General features: G+C 49.8%; 2 protein-coding genes across 4 annotated transcripts in view; both read left to right on the top strand.

Moving 5' to 3' along the window:
* The first annotated feature begins 169 nt into the window (after positions 1 to 169).
* Positions 170 to 6,399, top strand: rprd2a (regulation of nuclear pre-mRNA domain containing 2a). The gene is made up of 10 exons (XM_089023351.1): positions 170 to 710; positions 1,519 to 1,648; positions 1,739 to 1,890; positions 1,956 to 2,008; positions 2,091 to 2,217; positions 2,288 to 2,463; positions 2,543 to 2,891; positions 3,013 to 3,177; positions 3,324 to 3,494; positions 3,558 to 6,399. The coding sequence occupies exons 1-10, from the start codon at positions 536 to 538 to the stop codon at positions 5,072 to 5,074; spliced, it is 3,015 nt and encodes a 1,004-aa protein (XP_088879477.1). The 5' UTR covers positions 170 to 535; the 3' UTR covers positions 5,075 to 6,399.
* The window catches only part of celf3a (cugbp, Elav-like family member 3a), a 16,918-nt gene continuing 3,056 nt past the window's right edge, over positions 6,395 to 20,256 (top strand). The window contains exons 1-11 of one of the 3 annotated variants that reach the window (XM_089023352.1): positions 6,395 to 7,155; positions 7,518 to 8,105; positions 8,690 to 8,841; positions 9,535 to 9,617; positions 13,009 to 13,057; positions 15,841 to 15,969; positions 16,075 to 16,154; positions 16,248 to 16,391; positions 16,456 to 16,603; positions 16,667 to 16,807; positions 16,875 to 16,934. In XM_089023352.1, the coding sequence (XP_088879478.1) occupies positions 8,697 to 8,841; positions 9,535 to 9,617; positions 13,009 to 13,057; positions 15,841 to 15,969; positions 16,075 to 16,154; positions 16,248 to 16,391; positions 16,456 to 16,603; positions 16,667 to 16,807; positions 16,875 to 16,934 (979 nt within the window). In that variant the 5' untranslated portion in view covers positions 6,395 to 7,155; positions 7,518 to 8,105; positions 8,690 to 8,696. Of the gene's footprint in view, positions 8,106 to 8,689; positions 8,842 to 9,534; positions 9,618 to 13,008; positions 13,058 to 15,840; positions 15,970 to 16,074; positions 16,155 to 16,247; positions 16,392 to 16,455; positions 16,604 to 16,666; positions 16,808 to 16,874; positions 16,935 to 20,256 lie in introns of all 3 variants that reach the window. The other 2 variants (XM_089023353.1, XM_089023354.1) reach the window with 2 other exon arrangements.

Raw genomic sequence — 20,256 nt, 5'->3', positions numbered from 1 at the left:
AAGTTTATGAATAAAAAAAAGAATACAGTAAACCAAAGGCTCATGATGTCATGAAAAACATTCGTCGTTGTGTCCAAATAACGTCACAGACATAAAAGGGAAGAACAAGTCTTTGCGAGGCAGGCTGAATGCAAAAAGTTTGCCTCGTCGTCGTTCGGGCAAGACTTGACGGAATGCAGGACGGAGCGGAACCTTCTTGTAGCGTCGCCGGATTTGATTAGGCGAGGGACCAAAGGCGGATATCCGCCGTCGGCGTTCCGCTTGCTTTTTCCGCCCGGGAACGCGGAATTTCGAGCTTGACAGAACAGCAACGCGAAAAGTGTTGTATTTTTTTTTAATCGCGCCCATCTCACAGCGGGTGGCTTGTTCGCCTTCAATCGCGCGTCATGACTCGACGCAGAAAGTGAATTTGGAAATATTTCGGAAGGCGCCAATGGCCGCCCGCGCCGTACGAGTCTGCGCTAGGGTAAGCTAGCCGGCTAAGCTAACGTTAGCAAGATCAAACTTTGGTGCGTTGGAGCCAGCGAGCCTCCACATGGAAGCGGGAAGAGGGCGCGATCCCGGCGCCTCTTTCGAGGCCGCGCTGGACAAAAAGCTACTGGGCGTGAGCAACACCATGGACTCCATCCAAGGACTGTCGGCGTGGTGTATAGAGTACAAGAAGTACCACGGCGCGATCGTGCGGCAGTGGCTCAAGTGCTTGAAGAAATGTAAGTTGCAATCCCGCGACTCTTGCCGGTGGGCATCGGAAACGCTCGAGGCCCATTCCCGATTGACGCCAAAGTTGACAGCCTTTCAACAAACTTTCGCTTACAACCCGTGACACTTGATCGATCGGTCGTGGCCCTATTGAGGGTTTGACACGACAAAAGCAACGCCGCGAGCGAGCCTCTCTTTGTTTGTTTTTCGTCCGAATCTTCGGACTATTGTGTAAGTTGCAAGTTTGACAAAGTGGCACCCCATCGAGAGGGCTTCTCCATCCTGTAGCTTCCGCACTCGGAAATTCCTTCTACTGCGAAGCGGCCCAATCGGAAAAGGGATGTCCACCTGAGCAGCAAAGGCTCAGGCTTTCTTATGGAGGTCGCTTTGATCCGATCTGAAGGAAATCTCGAGCCGGGTGGCTCCTTTTTTTTTTGAGCCGACAGTCTCCAACTTTGGTGCCGTTGGCTCAAATCAAGCCTCACGTTTATCTGGTGAGCGCTTGGAAACAGTCGGTGATGCCTCGGCCAGAGCCGGAGGGTCCGTGATGCCATGAGAGGGAGCGAAAACGAATCACTCTTTTTTTTTTTTTTGGAGGGATCCATGAATTTTCTTCAGTGCGTCCAGATGATTAAAAACCAAATAAACGTGGCTGGCGAGTTGTTGTTTTTGGGGGATGGAAATTGTGAGTGCAATCCGGAAGACTGTTGGCACGCTCGCATCCACTTTGCAAATAAGCAACAGCGTGCATGTGATCCAAAGTTCCTTTTTTCCTGAACGTCTGCCCCCCCCCCCCCCTTCTCCCGTCTCCCCCGACAGCGGCCACCGCACACAAGCTCAACCTGTTTTTCCTCGCCAACGACATCATTCAGAACTGCAAACGGAAAAACGCTTTGGTGTACCGGACCGCGTTTGCCGACGTGCTCCCCGAGGCTTTTGCGCTGATCAAGTAAGATGAGATCAGATAAGGTAGCTTTTCGGTGGCTTCTTTTTGACCTCGCCGAGTGTTTTTTTTTTTGTTTGTTTTTGGCCCACGCAGGCAAGAAGGCGATGCCAAGGTGGTGAACTCAGCGCAGAGGATCCTGAGCATCTGGCAGGAGAGGAGCGTGTATCCCGCCGGCGTGATCGGCGAGCTGCGGGCCGGCTTGGTGAAGGAGGAGTCTCCGCCGGCCACGCCCGCTGAGCAAAAACGTGAGTGGCGGAAGCCTCGCCGTCGCCGCCAATCGCTTCTCACTCTCACTCGAATTGCTCTCCAGCCCCGCTGGAGTCCAACGTGGATCTGCGCTCCAAGATTGTCGCCGAATTTGTGGTAAGTGGGACGTCGCTGGGGCGGACGGACGGACGGACGGACGGACGGCCAACCGACATGTCCTTTGCCTCCATGGTCCAAGCCCCAGGCTCTGATTGAGCAACTGTCCAAGTACAAGCGCTCGTCGGAAGACGTGGACCTCAGAGAAAAGCAGTTGGCGGCCATGAGGGTGGACATCTGCAGCTCGGAAGCCCTCAAGAAGCTCAAAGGTGCCCAAACGCCCTCGCCGTCCGCCTTAGTGGACCGTCTCAGCCTGCCTAAATCCGCCGCCGTTTTCAGATAAGGCGGGCGGAAAGCGCTTCTCGCGGGACTTTGAGGAAGGCAACGCGCAGCTGCAAGACTTTGTCAAGTTCTTTGACAAACAAAACAAAAGCGGTCCGCTGCTCCTGGAAGCGCTGAGCAACGCCGACGTCTTCTACCAGATGCAGTACAAAGAAGTGAAGATCGTCGCCAACGTAAGCCGCCGTCCGCCGACGCCGTCCTTGCGTTTGCTTTCCCGAGGAACGCTCTTCACCCTCGTCCCCCCTCCCGAAGGCCTACCAGACCTTCGCCAACCGCGTATCGCACCTAAAACGCAAGCTGGACAACCTGAAGGCCACCTTGCCGGACCCGGACGAGTCACCCCTCCCCTCACCCTCGGCCGACGCGCCCTCGCCGACGGGCTCGGAATCGCCTTTCCGCGACCTGGACCTGGACAGGGACTCGGCCGGGGGTCCGGCCGGGCCGGACGCTACGGACGAAACGGACCCACCGGCCCCGAGTCCTCTGTCGTCCGTCGGGGATTTGCCCACACACCTTTCCAATCTGGCCGACGACAACGTCAACCGGGAGGTGGAAGACATGGAGCTGTCCGACGATGAAATGGTCTGCGCCGACATCATAGGTGGGCGCTCCGACCCGGGTGGGGACGGGTCCACCTTCTGATCCCTTTGAGTCCGTCTTCCGTCCCGTTCGGTTGGCGTTCGCTGGCCTTTTCGCTCATTTGGATCATTTTCCCTCCGCAGTTGAGGAGCCCACGAGGAGCCCCGCCCCCAAAGTTGAGACGGCCAATCCAGCGAGCCAAACCTCAGAGCCGTCAGCGCCGACGTCCGACGCGGCGGCGAGTCTGGACGACGTTGACCTGGGCAAAATTGGCTCCATCCTCAGCAGCTTGAACGCCGCCATGAATAGTACGGGTGAAAAGTCACAATGCCGTTTAACCTTTCACCGCTCCGTTCTTCGGAATGTGAACGCTGGGGGGGATTCCTCTGAATCCTTCGCCGTCGCTCGTCCTCTCCATTTTCTCAACAAGTTTTGTCCCTCGGTTGCAACGCAGGACCGGCGGCGAGGGCGCCGTCCGCCAACGAGCCCTTCTCGTCGCGGGAGGGCTTCCCTCCCGCCTCGGAGGAGGCCGCCTCTTTGGTTGACATCCTGGCCAAGGCCGACATGAGTCCTGCCGATCTCCTGAGCGCTCTGTCCAAAGTCCAAGCCCGAAGCAGCCTGGAAGGTGAGTCCGAGTTAGCGTTCGCTTGTCTCGGTGGTGACGTGCGCTTGACTTTGCCGCCTTCAGACATCGCTTCTCTGCTGAGCGACCCCCCCGAAAATGTCCCGGAGGAGGCGGGACCTTCGTTAGGACCCTCGTTAGGACCTTCGTCGGGACTTTCGTCGGGACCTTCTGCAGGACCTTCTGCAGGATTTTCAGCGGGTCCTTTGGCTGAATGTTTGCCGGGATTTTCCACTGGACCTTCAGCAGGATTTTCGGTGGAACCTTCGGCGGGATTTTCGCTAGCTCCCAATCAGAGCGCCTCCGACGCACCGGCATCCTCTTTGCCGTCGGACGCCGACGTACGGCGCAGCGCGGCGCCACAAATGCTACCCGAGACGTGGCCGAGCACCGCCCCCGCGCAGTCCGCACCCGGCGAAACGGGTTGGACGCCAGCGCCGACGGCGGCGGACGACGCCACGAAGCCGGACAGCTTGGAATCCAAAATTCACAATTTTCTGCAAGGCAACGCCGCCTTCGGCAACTTTGACCTGAGTTTCGGCCTGAGCGTGCCCGCCGGGGCGGGACGTTCCAGCCCCGTCGCGGGAGGCGACACGCGGGACGGGACGCCGGTGCGCGACGAGGGCGGGGGCACGCCCACCCAGGACGAGGTCATGGACGTGACGATGGGGCCGGTGAAGGACGAAAGCGGGACTCCCTCGGCCTTCCTGGAAAACCCCCCCCGCCACCCCTTGCGGCCGGCCCAGAACGGGCAGCCGTTCCAAGCGTACCCGTACGGCGAGGACGGGCCGTCGGATCCTGCCGCTCCGTACCCGCCGGGCAAAGACGGCGGGACCCCCGCGCAGACCCCCGAGGGCTTCCGGGGGCCGGGCGACCCGGCTTGGTATGGGGAGGCGTACCCGGACGGGGGCTTCCAGCATCCCGCCGCCCACCAGCCCACCGCGCCCTTCCAGTACCGAGCGGAAGAAAGCGGCGAAGCGCCGACCTTCCGGCCGCCTTCGGACTTCTTTGGAAATCTCCTTCCGCCCGTGCCCAATTTGCCGCCGCCGCCGAACATCCCGGCGGCGGATTCGGGAAGCGGCCACGAACAGCCGGCGCCGTCCCCGTGCCAGGCCGACGGGATCAGAGGTTTGCCCGCCATGGTGGTCCACGAGCACGGACACAAGTCGCTTTTCCGTCCGCGTTACCCACAAGGCGATGACGGCCGGGGGCCCGGCCCCCGCTTTCCCGCCAGCCCTTACGTCCGCCTGCGGGCCCCTTTCTTTCAACGGGGCGGCCCTCCGCATCACCCCCCCATTGGCCGGGCCCGCTTCACTACTCCGCCCTCTCATTCTCCGGATTACCAGAGCCCCCCCGGCCCCCGCTTTGCGCTCCGGCGTCCGCCGCACCCCCATTTGCAGATGCGCCCCGCCGGCCCGCGACCTCCGCCTCGGCTCATCCGCCCTGGCATTTCGCAGCCATTTCCCAGGGGCCCCCCGCGGCCTCCCTTCCCTACTTTTCACGGGCCCGATCCAAGGCTGGGGGGCAAACGTCCTGGACCCCCGTTTGCTCCCAAAAGACCTTTCCTACCCCCACACTACTGACTGTACGACCGCCCCTGAGCTTCGTTCCCCCCCTCTGGAGATCAAATCTGAAATGATTGAAGGGGGGGGGGGGGGGCAGTGCCGGTGAAAAAAATGTCCCCACGGGTATATAAATATACACTCGCATACATACATACATCTTTTTTTTTTCTCTCCACAGTTTCAGTCATCAAACGTCAGCGTTTGATACGGCTCAGTGTGTATGTGTGTGTGTGTGTGTGTGTGTGTAGGGGGGGGTTGTGCACGTGTGTGTCCGGTATGCAAGCGTGCCGCACATTGCCACGGAACCTCGTTGGTCTTGAGCCTTTTGAGTCTGGGCAGCGTGAAAAGAATGTGCTGCTGAGCAGTTGTCACTGCTCAGCAGCCCTTCTCCCAGCACCCATTGCAGTGAAAATGATTTTGAGTTTGATATTTGGGGGGGGGGGGCGCCGGGAGGAAGCTCTGTTTGTACCTGTGAAGCCGCAGTCTCCCCGTCCTGGTCGAGAGCGGCCCCTTTCCACTTCCGCGGAAGATGTGAGGAGTGAAAGCGTTCTTTCGCCTTCCGCAGACCCTTGTAGATATGGGGGGGGGGGGGCAAAGACGCTTCACTTTCATCTCATTTGTACCATCTAATAAAATTTGGATTTGGAAACGTTGTTGTTTCTGTTTGCGCGCCATTCCACCCTTGAAAGGCTTTTCAGAATCCGGAAAAAGCAGCAAAATTGGGAATGGCCATTTTCTTCTGCATTTGAGCCAGCGGGAATACAGTGAGACCTCAACTTACGAACTTAATTGGGTCCCAGGCAGAGTGTGTAAGGCGAAAAGTGTGTATCTCAAAAAAAAATTCCCATAGGAAACCATTAAAATGGGAATAATCCGTTCCCGGGTTTCCATAAAATATACTTTTCAACTAAATAAGCCTTAAAACTACACACAACATACCTTATTCTATGTATAATAAATGTGCTATTGTGTTGTAATGAAAGAAACACACTGCATTGTATCATAAAGTCACTTTATTTACATTTGTGATGGTCATTTATGGCTTGATGGAATGGCGTTGGAGGTCGAAGGGAATTGCTGTTTGGAAAGAGAGGCGCATTACATGACGACTGTAATTAAAGAAAGAAACTGTGCTGTAAAATGAAGTTTTATTGACCTTTTTGATGGTCGTTGATGGCTTATGGAAGGAGAGTCACCTTCCATAAGGACTGTTGGTAACTTAACCTCTGGTACTGTTCGGTCATGTGCTTCCGCCGAAGATCACTCCGCCAGCCGTGGTGGTGTGTATTATGAAATTAGTGCTCATTATAAGGTTTAATTTTCATAAATTTGACGTTTGTAAGTTGAGGTCTCACTGTATTGGATTTCAATGGCAACTGCCGGTGTGTCCGGTCGTGCAAATAACTCTTGGTGGTTCCTTTGTTGGTTCCAAAATAACAACGCCGGCTTTGCCTGAACACCAATCAACATTTTCCCCACCAGCGTCATTTAAACTAAACGCTCTACTAATCATAATATGCGCCAACCATTTATTTTGAGGATTTATTTGTGGTTATCAAACAGTTGTGTCATGTATTTGATATACAAAATATTCAAACTTTCCAAGCTCCTTCAAAGTTACAGCTATGCTAGTCTAAACATATACAGAGACGTCATATTAGCATAGCTCTATGCGCAATCAACAATGATATCGACATGTGTGTTTCTCCGCATCTCGCGTGGCGGTTGTGAGCTTTGAATTCGGGGCCGACGAATATGCCGTTTCCGAAGCCTTTCTTTCAGCACCAGGGCCAGATCCGCGCGCGACCCGAACAAAAGACTGATTCGCCCGGCTGGATGTCAGGGAGCGTCCGGAAATTACCGCCAAGCCAAGACTCCCACTTCACAGTAGCTCGTTTGCAGACTTTTTGCACGCAAGGAAATTGTTTTTTTCTTGAGATTGCCACATCTCAAGATAGCACGTCTGTCACGATTGATTTAAAGACTATTTTAGCATTTCCTTTGCTAGCGTTAGCATCGTTGCTCCGAGCAAACGGCTGCCAGTGATTGCTGCTTTCCTCCAATGGCTGCCGGCTAATGATCTAGCGTCTACGTAGCAGGTAGTTGGGAACGTTTTGTCGCTTTTTCGTGCCTTCCAATTCATCGTTCGGGTGACAGCCGTTCGAATGATAGGACGGCTTTCTTGTATTGACTTCATTTTAGATGACAGCGCCCGCCACGTCGCTTGGGGCGAACACTCTTGTCCAAATTGTTTCGTCTTTGGAAATTATGGCCGCCCATCAGCTGCGCGTGTCGAGATGGACGTTTGCTCTCTTCCTTGCGGTTACTTTTTGCTTCTTCTTTCATCTGTTGGGACTCACTGTTGATTTCAATGTGCAAAGCAATCTTCGAAGCCGGGTGCAGATATCCGCCACGCCTCAGCGAGTCAATCTGCTCAAGGATCGACGGTCTCTCTCTGCAGCCCGTCGCCCGGTGCCGGTCCGCGTATCGGCGTTGGGGGACCTCCGGAGCACAACATCGAAACAGCAAAAAGAGGAAGAAGAATTTCTTTGGTAGTTGAGCGACGGTCCCTGGCGGTTGACTGGCCCCGCCCACTGGTAGGATGGAGCGAGATGGACCGGGAGGGAGACACCGGCTTAGGACGTCAAAGGAGGACGCGCGCGCGCTGCACACCGAGCACACGCTCGCGGGAGGATACCGGAGAATCAACAGACGGCCAAATCCCCCCGCGCTCTGCCGAAGCAAGGCGCGATTTGCACCCGTCCCAACGCGTCGACGTCGGCCGGCGCGGCGCTTGCTCGATACGGAAAGAGCCCACCAATCTCGGGAGCGACTCGCCGCAGGAAAGGGGTGAAGGTGAAGGGGGAAAGGGGGGGGCGCTCCCTCCCCGAATGAAGCCTCGTTGCCATTTGCTTTGGAAAAGGTTTTCAAGAGCCGCCGCTACGCCAATGAACCGAATCGGCGACACCGACCAAGTCTGAAGCGGAAGACCCGAAGACTCGAAGACGTGCGGCGTTTGTTCCATTCTTTGCCGAGAGCAGCACCACAGGTACCAGTCGCAACTCTTTGCTCTTTCTTAGTGGCCGCTCGCAATCTCGTCCGCGCGTGTGGAACCGAGTCGTCGTCCTCGTCGTCGTCGTTGTTGTTGTTGTTGTCAGCAGCCTCTCCCGACAAAAGACTCCAGCTGTGGTTGGGCGCGCGCACACACACGCACACGCTGTCATCTTTCTGGAAGGGATTAAATATTGTCGCACAGACGTCGCCATCTGCAAATACCGACGTGGATTCATCCCCAATGTCCACGTCTACCATTTTGCTAAGTATCGATAGATACCACCAAGGTGCCAATTATCGTCTGCATCAGGCTCATTGACCAACAAGTGTCTTTGTAATATCATCTTTATACTATAATCTGCCATCTGACACTCAAGATGGGGACAAATGGTGGCGATAGGTTGTGTTTGAATTTGACGGGGTCCTCAAAAATCAGATTTGCTAACGTGGTTGACGGTCGAGTCATCACCGTCATTGGAAGGTGTCTCCCCTTCCATCGCATGTCAATGGCGGGGGCGCCCTCTCGCTCAGCTCGCTTGTATGTGTGTGTACCCCCCCCCCCCGCCCGATTGTCAACAGATTCTCAATGAAGGAGCCCGACGCCATCAAGCTCTTCGTCGGGCAAATCCCTCGCCACCTGGACGAAAAGGACCTCAAGCCCATTTTTGAGACCTTCGGCAAGATTTACGAGCTGACGGTGATCAAGGACAAATACACGGGGATGCACAAAGGTAAGCCGCCCGCTAAACGGGGCGAGCGACACCCGCACGTTCTCATCAGAAGTCATTCGAAATGTGCGCGTGCGCGTCTTTTCGAAAGAAAAAATCTTGCCGAGTTTGGATGGACTGTCCCCAAAAGTGTCCGTTTCACCCATTTCACCTTGTTCCACGTGTGGTTTTCCCTCATTTTCGGTTGCCACATCGTCACTGTGTGCGTTTCACGTCTTGGAGCGACTTGTTTCTCCATTCGAATTGTAACCGGCGATTTATTTTGACGGACAGCCCTCGAGATGATTGACAACCAGCATCAGAATATCTCGTTTGCGAGGAGGCGATGTCGGCGTTGTTGTTTTCGGGGTTGACAACCTCGTTTGATGAAGCGTAAGTCGAAGGCGTTGATGGAATAAAAGCTGACGGAAGCGGCGAGGATACGAAAGAGCCCGACTTCCGCGTTCCTCTTGGCGCTCGTCGTCGTTTTGAGTCAAAATGACTTTTCCAACAAGTCTGCAGATTTGTTTTGACCGTCTTGATGGGATTATGACACACACACACACACACACACACACACACACACACACACACTCGCTCCCGATGGTGAGCGGCCATCTGTGATGGGGTTCGGGGGGGAGGGGGGGTCAAATTTGTGATTGTAAGGCCTCCCGTTTGGGCGTTTGCTGAGCTGGTGCGCCCCCTCTGTCCCCCCAGGATGCGCCTTCCTGACGTACTGCGCCCGGGAGTCGGCCCTCAAAGCCCAGAATGCGCTGCACGAGCAGAAGACGCTGCCGGGGGTGAGTGGCGCCTTTTGTCTTTTCGAGGCCTCGCATGCAGGGAGGGTGGCGGGCGACAACACCCCCCCCCCCCAAAAATAAATAAAAATAAAAAAAAAAAAGACTCAGACGGTCTGGCAGTGACGTCAGAGGAAAGTTTGAGTGGTCCGGCCCAACTTCCCCTTTTGCGGCTGCGCTCGCTCTTCCGTTTTGACTAAGTCTTCTACCCCCAGCCCCCCCCCCACAAAATCCACCTGCTTTGTCTCTGCCTTAAAAGCTTAGTTTACACCCCCCCCCCCCCCGCCTCATTTTCAGGTGGACTCTTGGATGTGAAAGCTTGGATATGAATTTGTCGTGTCGGCGAAGATAGAGACGCAAAAAGCAACGGCGATGGGAGAGGAAGTCGGCAGGGAGGGAGGAGGGGTTTGTGGGGGGGGGGGGTGAGGGGGGGTGGTTGTGGTTGCAAGTCTGGTTGCCTGGAGACAGCTGGGACCAGGGATGGCAGGTTGCTAAGCGACCTAGCATGATGCGATGTGACGGAGCCGAGTGGGGGGAGGCAAATTGTCTTTGTAGCCCACGGCCCGTCCCCCCCCCCTTTCGACCCGCCCCCGTCCGACTCATCCATTTGAAGAGAAGGTGGGGGGGGCAGGTTTTTCCATTTTTTCTGAGCGGTGACCAAAAGGAAGGAAAAATGGTCTCACCCCCCCCCCCCAACCCCAAATGTTGTTTTATTTGAGGATGTGATTGGATCATCTGTGGTTTACATATGGAATAATGCCCTGCGCCGTCACAAATGATGTGGCTTGTGGCGCCGCGCGTTGGGCCTTGTCATCCATCAACGCCGCCGAGCTCTCCGAGCAACAATTGTGTCAACAAGCCACGCAGCCGAGGGGGGGGAGGGGGGATAAGCTGCTCACGCCTGCTCGCATTCAACAGGCACAAACTTTTCAGCCCACCCCTTCCGATCGCCATCCCATAAACGCCCGTCGGCCTCTTTGATTTGTTTGTGTCTCATCTCCTCGTCGTGGCGTTTACCTGATCTTCCGGCGGTCCTAATGGCAAGTTGTTGTCATGGCGATGGCCAATGCGCGCAAGGCGGGGGGGGGGGGGCAATGGGGGGGGGGGGCGGCTGCCGTGCCGATGTGGAGTGGCTCGGCCTTGATGGCCTCCGCTTCTCACCGCTCTCCCTCTTGAGTGACGCAAAATTGGCAAGTGAGTGAAATGTCATCGGCTCCTCATAAAGACCTTCATGTAGTCTCAGTTCACGGGGGGGGGGGGGGGGGGGCACAGCGACATGCCCCCGTGCCCCTCCGACACACCCACATACTGCCTTGTGTCTGTATACTCCATACCACAGGTGTCAAAGTCAAGGCCCGGGGGCCAAATCCGGCCCGCCACATCATTTTTTTCGGCCCGCGAAAGCAAATCAAACTTGTGAAATTCCATGATGTGTGCTAAAATCTGAGCCAAAATGTCATATTTTTGGATGTAAACCACAATAACAGTCATCATTCTTGACTTCAGATTTGAAAACTAGTTATTTATTAATTGGTTGTGCGCTCTACATGTCATTCTAATGGCCTCCCCAAATTCATAACGGCCCTCAAGAAGAAACCTTAACTATAATGTGGCCCGCGGCAAAAAATGACTTTGACACCCCTGCTCCATACTATCCCTTAATCTGCACTTCTCCCTTTAACCTCCCTGTTTTCCTTCTTTTGCGCAACTCCCCCTTCTGTCTTTTTGTGGGGGGGGGGGCTCGCCACATTTGCCCCCCCCCACCCCACCCAATCTTCCATTGGCACCTCCCTTTTTTCACCCTGTATCTGCCACACTTTCGGGATGGGACTATTTTATGTGTATCGTGATGCCGGGCCTGCCGGGCCTGCTCTTGTAATCCAGATTAGCCAGCGGGCCTTCTTAATCTTGTCACTTGGCCAATCCCCCGCCAGGGCGGGGGTGCTTTTTTTTCCCCGCTTTTGGCGCCGTGGGCTCAGAATCAAGCGCGTGGACTCCGGATTAGATGGGATTCCCAGAGAGAGTCGTTGGATGGCGGTGGGGGTTGGTGGGGGGGCACCGTGGCTGGACCGCTTCATTAGTGACGCCCAATCCCATCCAAGATTCAGGGAACCTTTTGCCATCTTGCAAAAGAAGAAACAAAAAATTCCAAAAGTAGCGTCTTTTGCGGTGTATCAGGCGCACCCAAAAGCCTTGATGTTGTTGCAAAGATGACCCTGCGCCTTATACGCCAGTTATTGCGCTTGATATGTGAAGTCCTATATTATGCCACCACAAGTCTAGCAACTATTTCTTTATTCATTTGTTTATTTACATGGTTGTTTATTTGTGTATTTATGTTTGTGTACTTATTCATTTATTATACGTTTATTTGTTTGTTTACACAGTTGTTTATATACATGGTTATTTATTTCTTTGTTAATTTATCCATTTATGTATTTGTTTATTCATGTGTTTATTTACATAGTTGTTTATTTATATGGTTATTTGTTTTCATTAATTCAATTGTGTATTTTTATTTATTTATTTTTATTTATTTATTTATTTATTTATTCATTCATTCATTCATTTCAAAGTCAAAGTCAGCTTTATTGTCAAATATGCTAATATGCATGACATACAGCACAGATGAAATTAATGTGAATAAAATTACATTAATGAAATTTATTTATCTATTTATTTATTCATAAAGTCGTTTACTTGTCTGGTATTTTTTTTATTTATATATTTATGTACACTTGACATTGTGACAACTTTATTGGCATCAGGTTGACATCGTGAAAATGATTTCTGTAATACCGTACAATAGCTATCTGGCTGGCTGGCTAGCTATTCGCTATAGATTGGCTTGCTTGCTAGCTTTCTATCTATTTGTCTTACTATTCTATTTGAGTTACTTCCGGGTTGAGTGAACGCTGGCGCGCGTGGCTGCCACTGCTCACCCACAGAAAATATTCTGTAACTGTAAAGTGACCTTGGGAGTTTTGAAAAATGCTTATAAATCAAATGTATTCTTATTCTTATTCTTATTCTTATTCTTATTCTTATTCTTATTCTTATTTTTCTTCTTCTTTCTTCTTCTTACTATTATTATTATTATTATTATTATTATTATTACTGTCAGCAGCAACCAACTACAATAAATCACTTGTAGACACAGTAGTACGTAACCCTGGCCTCCGCTGTAGCGCCTGATAATGTGGAAAAATGTTGGAAAACTTTTACATATTTCTATATTAGACATTAGACACCAGAAAATATGGTACAGTGAAGGAGAAACTACTGACAAAATCTGACACTGAAGATGTTTTTTCTGATTCCATATTTCCATATTTCTCATATCGTCATTCTCTTTGAATAAAACTAACAGTGTTTCTTTTTGATGGGCTTCCAGATGAACCGTCCAATCCAGGTCAAGCCAGCCGACAGCGAGAGTCGAGGGGGTGAGAGACGCCCGTGTCCAACCGACACACACGCACAAATATACACAAATACACACAAATAGTTTTTTTTTTTCTGTGCCAGCAGATTTAAAGGACAACCGACGTCACTTTTTTGTTTTTTAACTGACACCAGAAAAACGTTTTATAGCATTTAAAATACCCAAAACACGCACTATGATATTTTTAGTCAAATGCAAAACACCAATAAAAATGACTTCAAGTTTCCAAAATCTGCAAAAAAATTGAACTGCGAATTGGGCATTTTCAGAAAGTCCCGCCCCCAGTTCCTGACGTAACGCCAAGACGTCTTGCATTGCTTGTGAATCAAAACAATGGCTTCAGATTCAGATAATATGCTTTCTTGTTACACATCCACTTATGAATATGATTCAAATAGTTCTGAAGAGGAAAGCATACATGTTTGCAATCGATTAAAGAATTATATGTGCCATTTTGAGGCAACATTGGGGGAATATCTCTCACCCAAAAAAGAGGCACAAAATGGCGACCTCCAGTGGCCACCTCCGCTTCCACAGGCTGATAAATTCTTTATATGGAACTTGGATGCCCTCTTCTGGCGGCTTTTGGGTGCAACACGGTTCTCAGACCAAACATGTACAGCAAAATACATTGACGTGATTGAAGGACTGCTACAATGTGTCTTTTTTTCGGTCAGGGGGCGGTCCTTTCGTGACGTGACGTACGGACTTGTCACCAACTCAAAAACAAGACTTCCTGAATATTCAGAGCGAGTCTTAAAACGTATAATATAGCTATATGCAGTGGAATCTTATTAAAATACACTCAGTAGAAGTCATTTGAAGCCATTTTACAAATTATGGACACAACTTGTCCGGAGGCGTCGGTTGTCCTTTAAAATGGCCTCTTTGCCACAAGTGGGTGAGCTTGGCTCCCCAGGACAAATGTCTGCCTTGATTCGATGTTTTGAGCGAGTGATTGAGCCCTTTGTATTTTTTTCCATCAAATCCAACAATTATTTAACTCATCGACTGCCATTCACAAATTGATTCGGGAATTCAAAATATGACGTAGAGCACTATTCCTGAATTTGTTCCGGTTTTTGTTTGTCATGCTTGGGTGCCGATAAAGCGCTGGTCATGGCCTCTGGCAACGTTTTCTCCTTTCCACAAGGGGGCAGCATTCCCCTTTTGTCCATATTAGCCCTTTATTCCAGCTTCAGCTATATCAGGGGTTAACATGACATGTACCACGTTAACATGGTATTCCGTTCCTCGTGATTGGTAGATAAATATCCAACAAACGATTCGGTCTCTAGGCCAAGTTACTGCTAGCTAGCCTGCACACGGCTCATAAGCTTCCACACTTGCTATCTGCAATCTACTTCTCGCAGAAGTATATTGATGCTAACGTTAGCATGGGGCTTGTTAAAATGTCACTGACATTCGACTGTTTCATCGATGGAATTGTTTCATTGCAAATTAGAATGTGAACATTTTCTCTCCTCAAAGGCGACTGCTCCGGTGCATTCAAGCTGAAGTGTATCTTGTCGGGCTCATTTAAAGGGGCGTTTACCCGTTTCAACATGACGGCCAGTATCATCCAATCAAAATAGCGCTTTCCGCCAACTGCAGCCCCAACTTTTTTTCCATGTTAGCGCTTTGTTCCAGCTTCAGCTCTTGTAAAAGCCCTATATAAACCAATATGTATGGATGTATTTTGGAGAGCCGCCCTCATTTAAAGCTCCTATAACTCCAGACCCATATCATTTAGGAATTCACTCTTTTTCTGATGAAAGAACAACAGAGTCTCAGGTTTGTAACGCTGTATTGAATGTTGATGTAGTCCCAAAACTCCATATTCTGTGGGTCCTGGAATTCGAGTTACTATGACCAAAACCCTGGCACTGGAGTGGGCACATTTCGGCACGTTGTCTGGCAGTCAATGAGCTAAAAAATGGCGACGCACGCTGGAGTTAAATCTATTGGGATTTGGGAGTCATCCCAAAATGATTTTTATTTGTTTTTCAATCAATGAAAATGGTTTTGGGCGTCCCTCTTTTCCAGCTCTTGTATGTGTAACGGAGTTGTGCACTTAGATTATTAAATTATGAAGGAAGTGACGCAACAGGCGCACAGTGTGGCACCATGTCCCGCCCATAGTTTCCAGAACAATCTCGAGGAGATTCAGGGTGAGTCACAATTTTCTGTTGGTCTCGATTAACCTGAATCTCCTCGAGATTGTTCTCAAATGCAAAACATTGTAGATAACAAAACAGAATTAACAACGTGTGATCGTATAGTGGTTATTTACAGAAAAAGAGAATACAACACAAGTTCACTGTTATTTACAAGATGTCCCTGAACGCATCATAGGCGGAGACTCGGCAGAACACGCGGTGCGCTTGTAATGGCTGGCGCACAGTTCAACCCGCCACGGACACTCACGGGCAAATGAAACACGACACAAGAAACTAAATATTGTTCAATAAAAACGAAATGAAACAATTATTACCTGCAACACAGTATGGCAGAAGGGATGGGTGAAGTCGCATGGGTTTCGTCTTGTGATTAACCTGAATCTCCTCGAGATTATTCTGGAAACTATGGGCGGGACATAGTGCCACACTGTGCGCCGTTGCGTCACTTCCTTCATAATTTAATAATCTAAGTGCACAACTGCGTTACATATGTATTATTGAATGTGTTTTCTGCCCGGCCTCCTGCGGTTGCCCCCCCAACCCCAACCCCCGCCCACCACCACCACCACCACCACCACCACAACTGGCCCGCCTTCCTCCTCAGAAGACAGGAAGCTGTTTGTGGGCATGCTGGGAAAGCAGCAGACGGACCCCGACGTGAGAAAGATGTTTGAAGCCTTTGGCGCCATCGAGGAGTGCACGGTGCTCCGCGGGCCCGACGGCACCAGCAAAGGTAAGCACTGAGAAGGGGGCGTGGCCTTGCGTCGCTTTGCCAGAAATCCAAAGATGGCGTTTTGAAATGGACGTGGTGTCTTCGCCGTGTCCCTCCGCCCTCTAGGCTGCGCCTTTGTCAAGTTCCACAGCAACGTGGAGGCTCAGGCCGCCATCAACGCCTTGCACGGGAGTCGGACTCTGCCGGTGAGTCCGACGGAGCTTTTTCCAGGGCCGCCCGATTTGGCTTGAGGATCAACGCCTTTCTTTTTTTGGTTGTTTTTTTTTTCTCTCTTTGAGGGCGCCTCGTCCAGCCTGGTGGTGAAGTTTGCCGATTCGGAGAAGGAGCGGGGTCTCCGGCGAATGCAGCAGGTGGCCTCTCAGCTGGGGGTCGTGGCTCCCATGACCCTGCACCTCGGGGCCTACAACGCCTACGCGCAAGCAGTGAGAAGCCCGCAAACGTCCCGCTTTGGTTTTTCCCGTCGCCAACGGCAACCTTCCCCCCCAGCTGATGCAGCAGCAGGCGCTGGTGGCCCAGTCGGCCTTCCTGTCCCCCGTGGCCACGGTGGCGGCCGTTCAGATGCAGCAGCTGGCCGCCCTCAACCCCGGCGGCATCATCGCCGCCGCGCCAATCGCATCCATCGCACCCTCCTCGGGTAAGCCGCCGGCGATTTGCGGGTACCGCCGGCGCCCCCGGATAACCGCGTGGCCGTCTGCAGGCGCCAGCACGCCGCCGTCCATCGCCGCCACCCCGGTTTCCGCCCTGCCGCCGGCCATCGCCGCGGGCGGCTACCCGACGGTGGGCAACGGCCCGTCGGCGAGCGAGGCCTTGTACGCCAACGGGCTCCACGCCTACCAAGGTAAAGGCCGCTTGCTGACTTTTTGCTTGATTATCGTCTCCTGTTGCTTCTTTTTTTTGTGGCGCAGCTGCGAGTCCCGTGCTGGACCCCCTGCAGCAAGCGTACGCCGGCATGCAGCACTACACGGGTGAGGCTCGCCCACCCTTTGCCCGCCACGTCCAATGTTGCCTTCGCTTGCCTTTTTTTCTTTGTTTTTTTTCTTTTTGAACACGACATCCCATCCAATGTTCCCTCTAGTATGCACGCGTGCGCAATCGCGCACTGCTTGCACATACTCAGCGCACAAGAACATCTATGCTGCGCACATTTTGCAATGTAACTGTATGAGTGACAGGTGTCCCGCCAATAATGCCGGACAGTTCACGTACGCTACGCAGTCAATCGGAGCAGAACGGCGCGAATGTGCCCTACTCATACACGCCGAGATATAGGCGTGAAACTGGTGTGTGGCCACAGCGTACACATTTGTGATGGGAATTCCGGCTCTTTTCAGAGAGCCGGTTCTTTTGGCTCGGCTCACTAAAAAGATCCGGCTCTTTTGGCTCCCAAATGGCTCCTCAGTTTGTTTGTTGCTTAAATTAACGAGCAAAAATCCTGTACAATTATGTGGAAAAACAAATTACTCATGTAAAAAATACACTATATCAAATATTTGTATTTATATGACAGATATATAAAAATATATATAATATATAAATATATATAAAATATAATAATTGACTAATATTAACAACATAATGTGATAACATTTGTCCACCTGTCGACCATAACCACTCTCCCCCTCGTCACTGCTGCGTGTGTCTGTAATTCTCCCCTCCCTCTTCTACCACTGATATCGACCAATCACGTGCGGCTTTAACCGAAGACTGGGGGCGGGAATATCAACTTTATTTTAATGGGAATACGGGTGGCCTGCAGATAATAATAATACATTTCATTTATAAGCGCCTCTCAAAACTCTCAAGGACACTTTACAGTCACAGAATATTTTTTTGCGGGTGAGCAGCGGCAGCCACCCATGCCAGCGTTCACTCAATCAAATCAAATGCTGCGCTCTTCCATTCAAACGTTCAAGCTCAACCTTTTGCGTCATCTCAATACAAACATTCCCAGCAAACTTTTCAAGTTGACATCCAAATTCTTTGTCTGCAAGTTTGGTCCTCAAAACAAAAAAAGGAAAGGAAATCACCCCCTCAAAAAATAACAACTTAAAAACCATTCTCATCTTGTGTCAAAAGCAGTACAGACGTGAACCATAACACTCACTACCGAATCCTATGGAAATGCAGTTGCAATTTATTTATTTATTTTTATTCATTTGAATGTATTCATTTATTTATTTATTTTTATTCCTTCATTTTTTTGTGTATGCATTTGTTTGTTTGTCTATTTAGTTATTTGTTTAAAGGACAACCGATGTCTCCGGACAAGTTGTGTCCATAATTTGTAAAATGGCTTCAAATGACTTCTACTGGGCGTATTTAAATAAGATTCCACCGCATATCGCTATATTTTACGTTTTCAGACTCGCTCTGAATATTCAGGAAGTCTTGTTTTTGAGTTGGTGACGAGTCCGTACGTGACGTCATGAAAGGACCGCCCCCTGACCGAAAAAAGACACATTGTAGCAGTGCTTCAATCACGTCAATGTAGTTTGCTGTACATGTTTGGTCTGAGAACCGTGTTGCACCCAAAAGCCGCCAGAAGAGGGCATCCAAGTTCCATATAAAGAATTTATCAGCCTGTGGAAGCGGAGGTGGCCACTGGAGTTCGCCATTTTGTGCCTCTTTTTTTGGGTGAGAGATTTTCCCCCAATGTTGCCTCAAAATGGCACATATAATTCTTTAATCGATCGCAAATATGTATGCTTTCCTCTTCAGAACTTTTTGAATCATATTCATAACTGGATGTGTAACAAGAAAGCATATTCTCCCAATCTGAAGCCATTGTTTTTATTTTCCTGCAATGCAAGACGTCTTGGCGTGACGTCACGAACTGGGGGCGGGACTTTCTGAAAATGCCCAATTCGCAGCTCAATTTTTTGCAGATTTTAAGTCATTTTTATTGGTGTTTTGCATTTGAATAAAAATATCATACTGCGTGTTTTGGGTATTTTAAATGCTATAAAACGTTTTTCTGATGACACAGTTAAAAAACAAAAAAGCGACGTCGATTGCCCTTTAATTGTCTATTTTATATATTTATTCATTCACCCATTTATTTGTTTATTTATCTATTTGCCCATTTTTTTATTTTTGTTCATTTTTTATGTATGTATTTATTTGTTTGTTTATTTGTCTATTTATTTATTTGTTTATTGGTCTATTTTTATCTATTTATTCATTCACCCATTTATGTGTTGATTTATGATTTTATTGGTGTATTTATTTGTTCACCCCTGTATGAATTTCTGTATTTATTTATTTATTTATGTATTCATTTTTTATGCATGTATTTGTTTGTTTGTCTATTTATTTGTTTGTTTAATTGTCTATTTTTATGTATTTATTCATTCACCCATTTATTTGTTTATGAATTTATTGATGTATTTATTTGTTCATTCGTTCATTTTTTATTGACGTTTTTATGTGGTTGTTTATTGTCGTGGGCCAATATGTTGTAATGGTTTTAATATTCCCATTGGATAAGATAAGAAAAGAAAGCCTTTAATAGTCCCACAATGGGGAAATTTGCCATCTACAGTAGCAATGTTGAAAGGAAGGGGATATGGGGTAAAAAAACAACAACAAAGTATTACATGCACACGTCTGTGTAAGCTATCAGTCGTAGAGGAGTGGGTCCATCGATGAAAAGGTTTCTTCAGCCGTCAAAAAAAAAAGACTATCAACATCACAGGGATAATACTAGTGGGCCTCAATCGGAAGTGCATATGCACCTAAAAGCTAGCAAACACTCATTTGACGACGATGAGGTTAAAATCTTAGCGAAAGAAAATAGATGGTTTGAAAGGGGAGTAAAAGAAGTCATTTTCATAAAACAGCTAAATCCTTCATTAAACCGATATGGTGGGGTGAGGTTCAATTTGGATCATTCATACAATAGCCTGCTTAGGCAACATAGGATTAGTAATACTGATGAGGTGATACCGGTGGAAGTGGGGCAATCAAGCCAGTCGTTAGTCGGAACAATCAGTGGAGCTGCAAGGAGTAGTCCTCTGCTCCCCCCAACCTGAGAGCAGGGACCTATCATAGCAGAGTCCGGCGCCGCCATGTCTGGACAGTAGGGATATATATATATATATATATATATATATATAGGGCCTAAACTACCAGTAAGACTTTAGTTTGCTGACGAAGTTTCTTGGATAAGAAGCGAAACGTCCGACACCTTCAAAGAAGTACAGATGACGGCTGAAGAAACCTTTTCATCGATATTACATGCACACATTTTTTTTTTCAGAAGGCAGCTGCACAAAAAAAATGTTCAAG

The sequence above is a fragment of the Hippocampus bargibanti genome, linkage group LG20 (assembly GCF_051943395.1).
Source record: "Hippocampus bargibanti isolate YZ-2025 linkage group LG20, ASM5194339v1, whole genome shotgun sequence".
NCBI classification, from domain to species: Eukaryota; Metazoa; Chordata; class Actinopteri; order Syngnathiformes; family Syngnathidae; genus Hippocampus; species Hippocampus bargibanti.
This window is presented reverse-complemented; position numbering and strand designations above follow the sequence as displayed.

Excerpts from the sequence above, each read along its gene's own strand:
- rprd2a (XM_089023351.1), top strand. The coding sequence starts at position 536 with ATGGAAGCGGGAAGAGGGCGCGATCCCGGCGCCTCTTTCGAGGCCGCG. Across the intron at positions 1,649-1,738 it reads GAGGCTTTTGCGCTGATCAA|GCAAGAAGGCGATGCCAAGG; the intron begins GTAAGATGAGAT and ends TGGCCCACGCAG. Across the intron at positions 2,464-2,542 it reads AAGTGAAGATCGTCGCCAAC|GCCTACCAGACCTTCGCCAA; the intron begins GTAAGCCGCCGT and ends CCCCTCCCGAAG.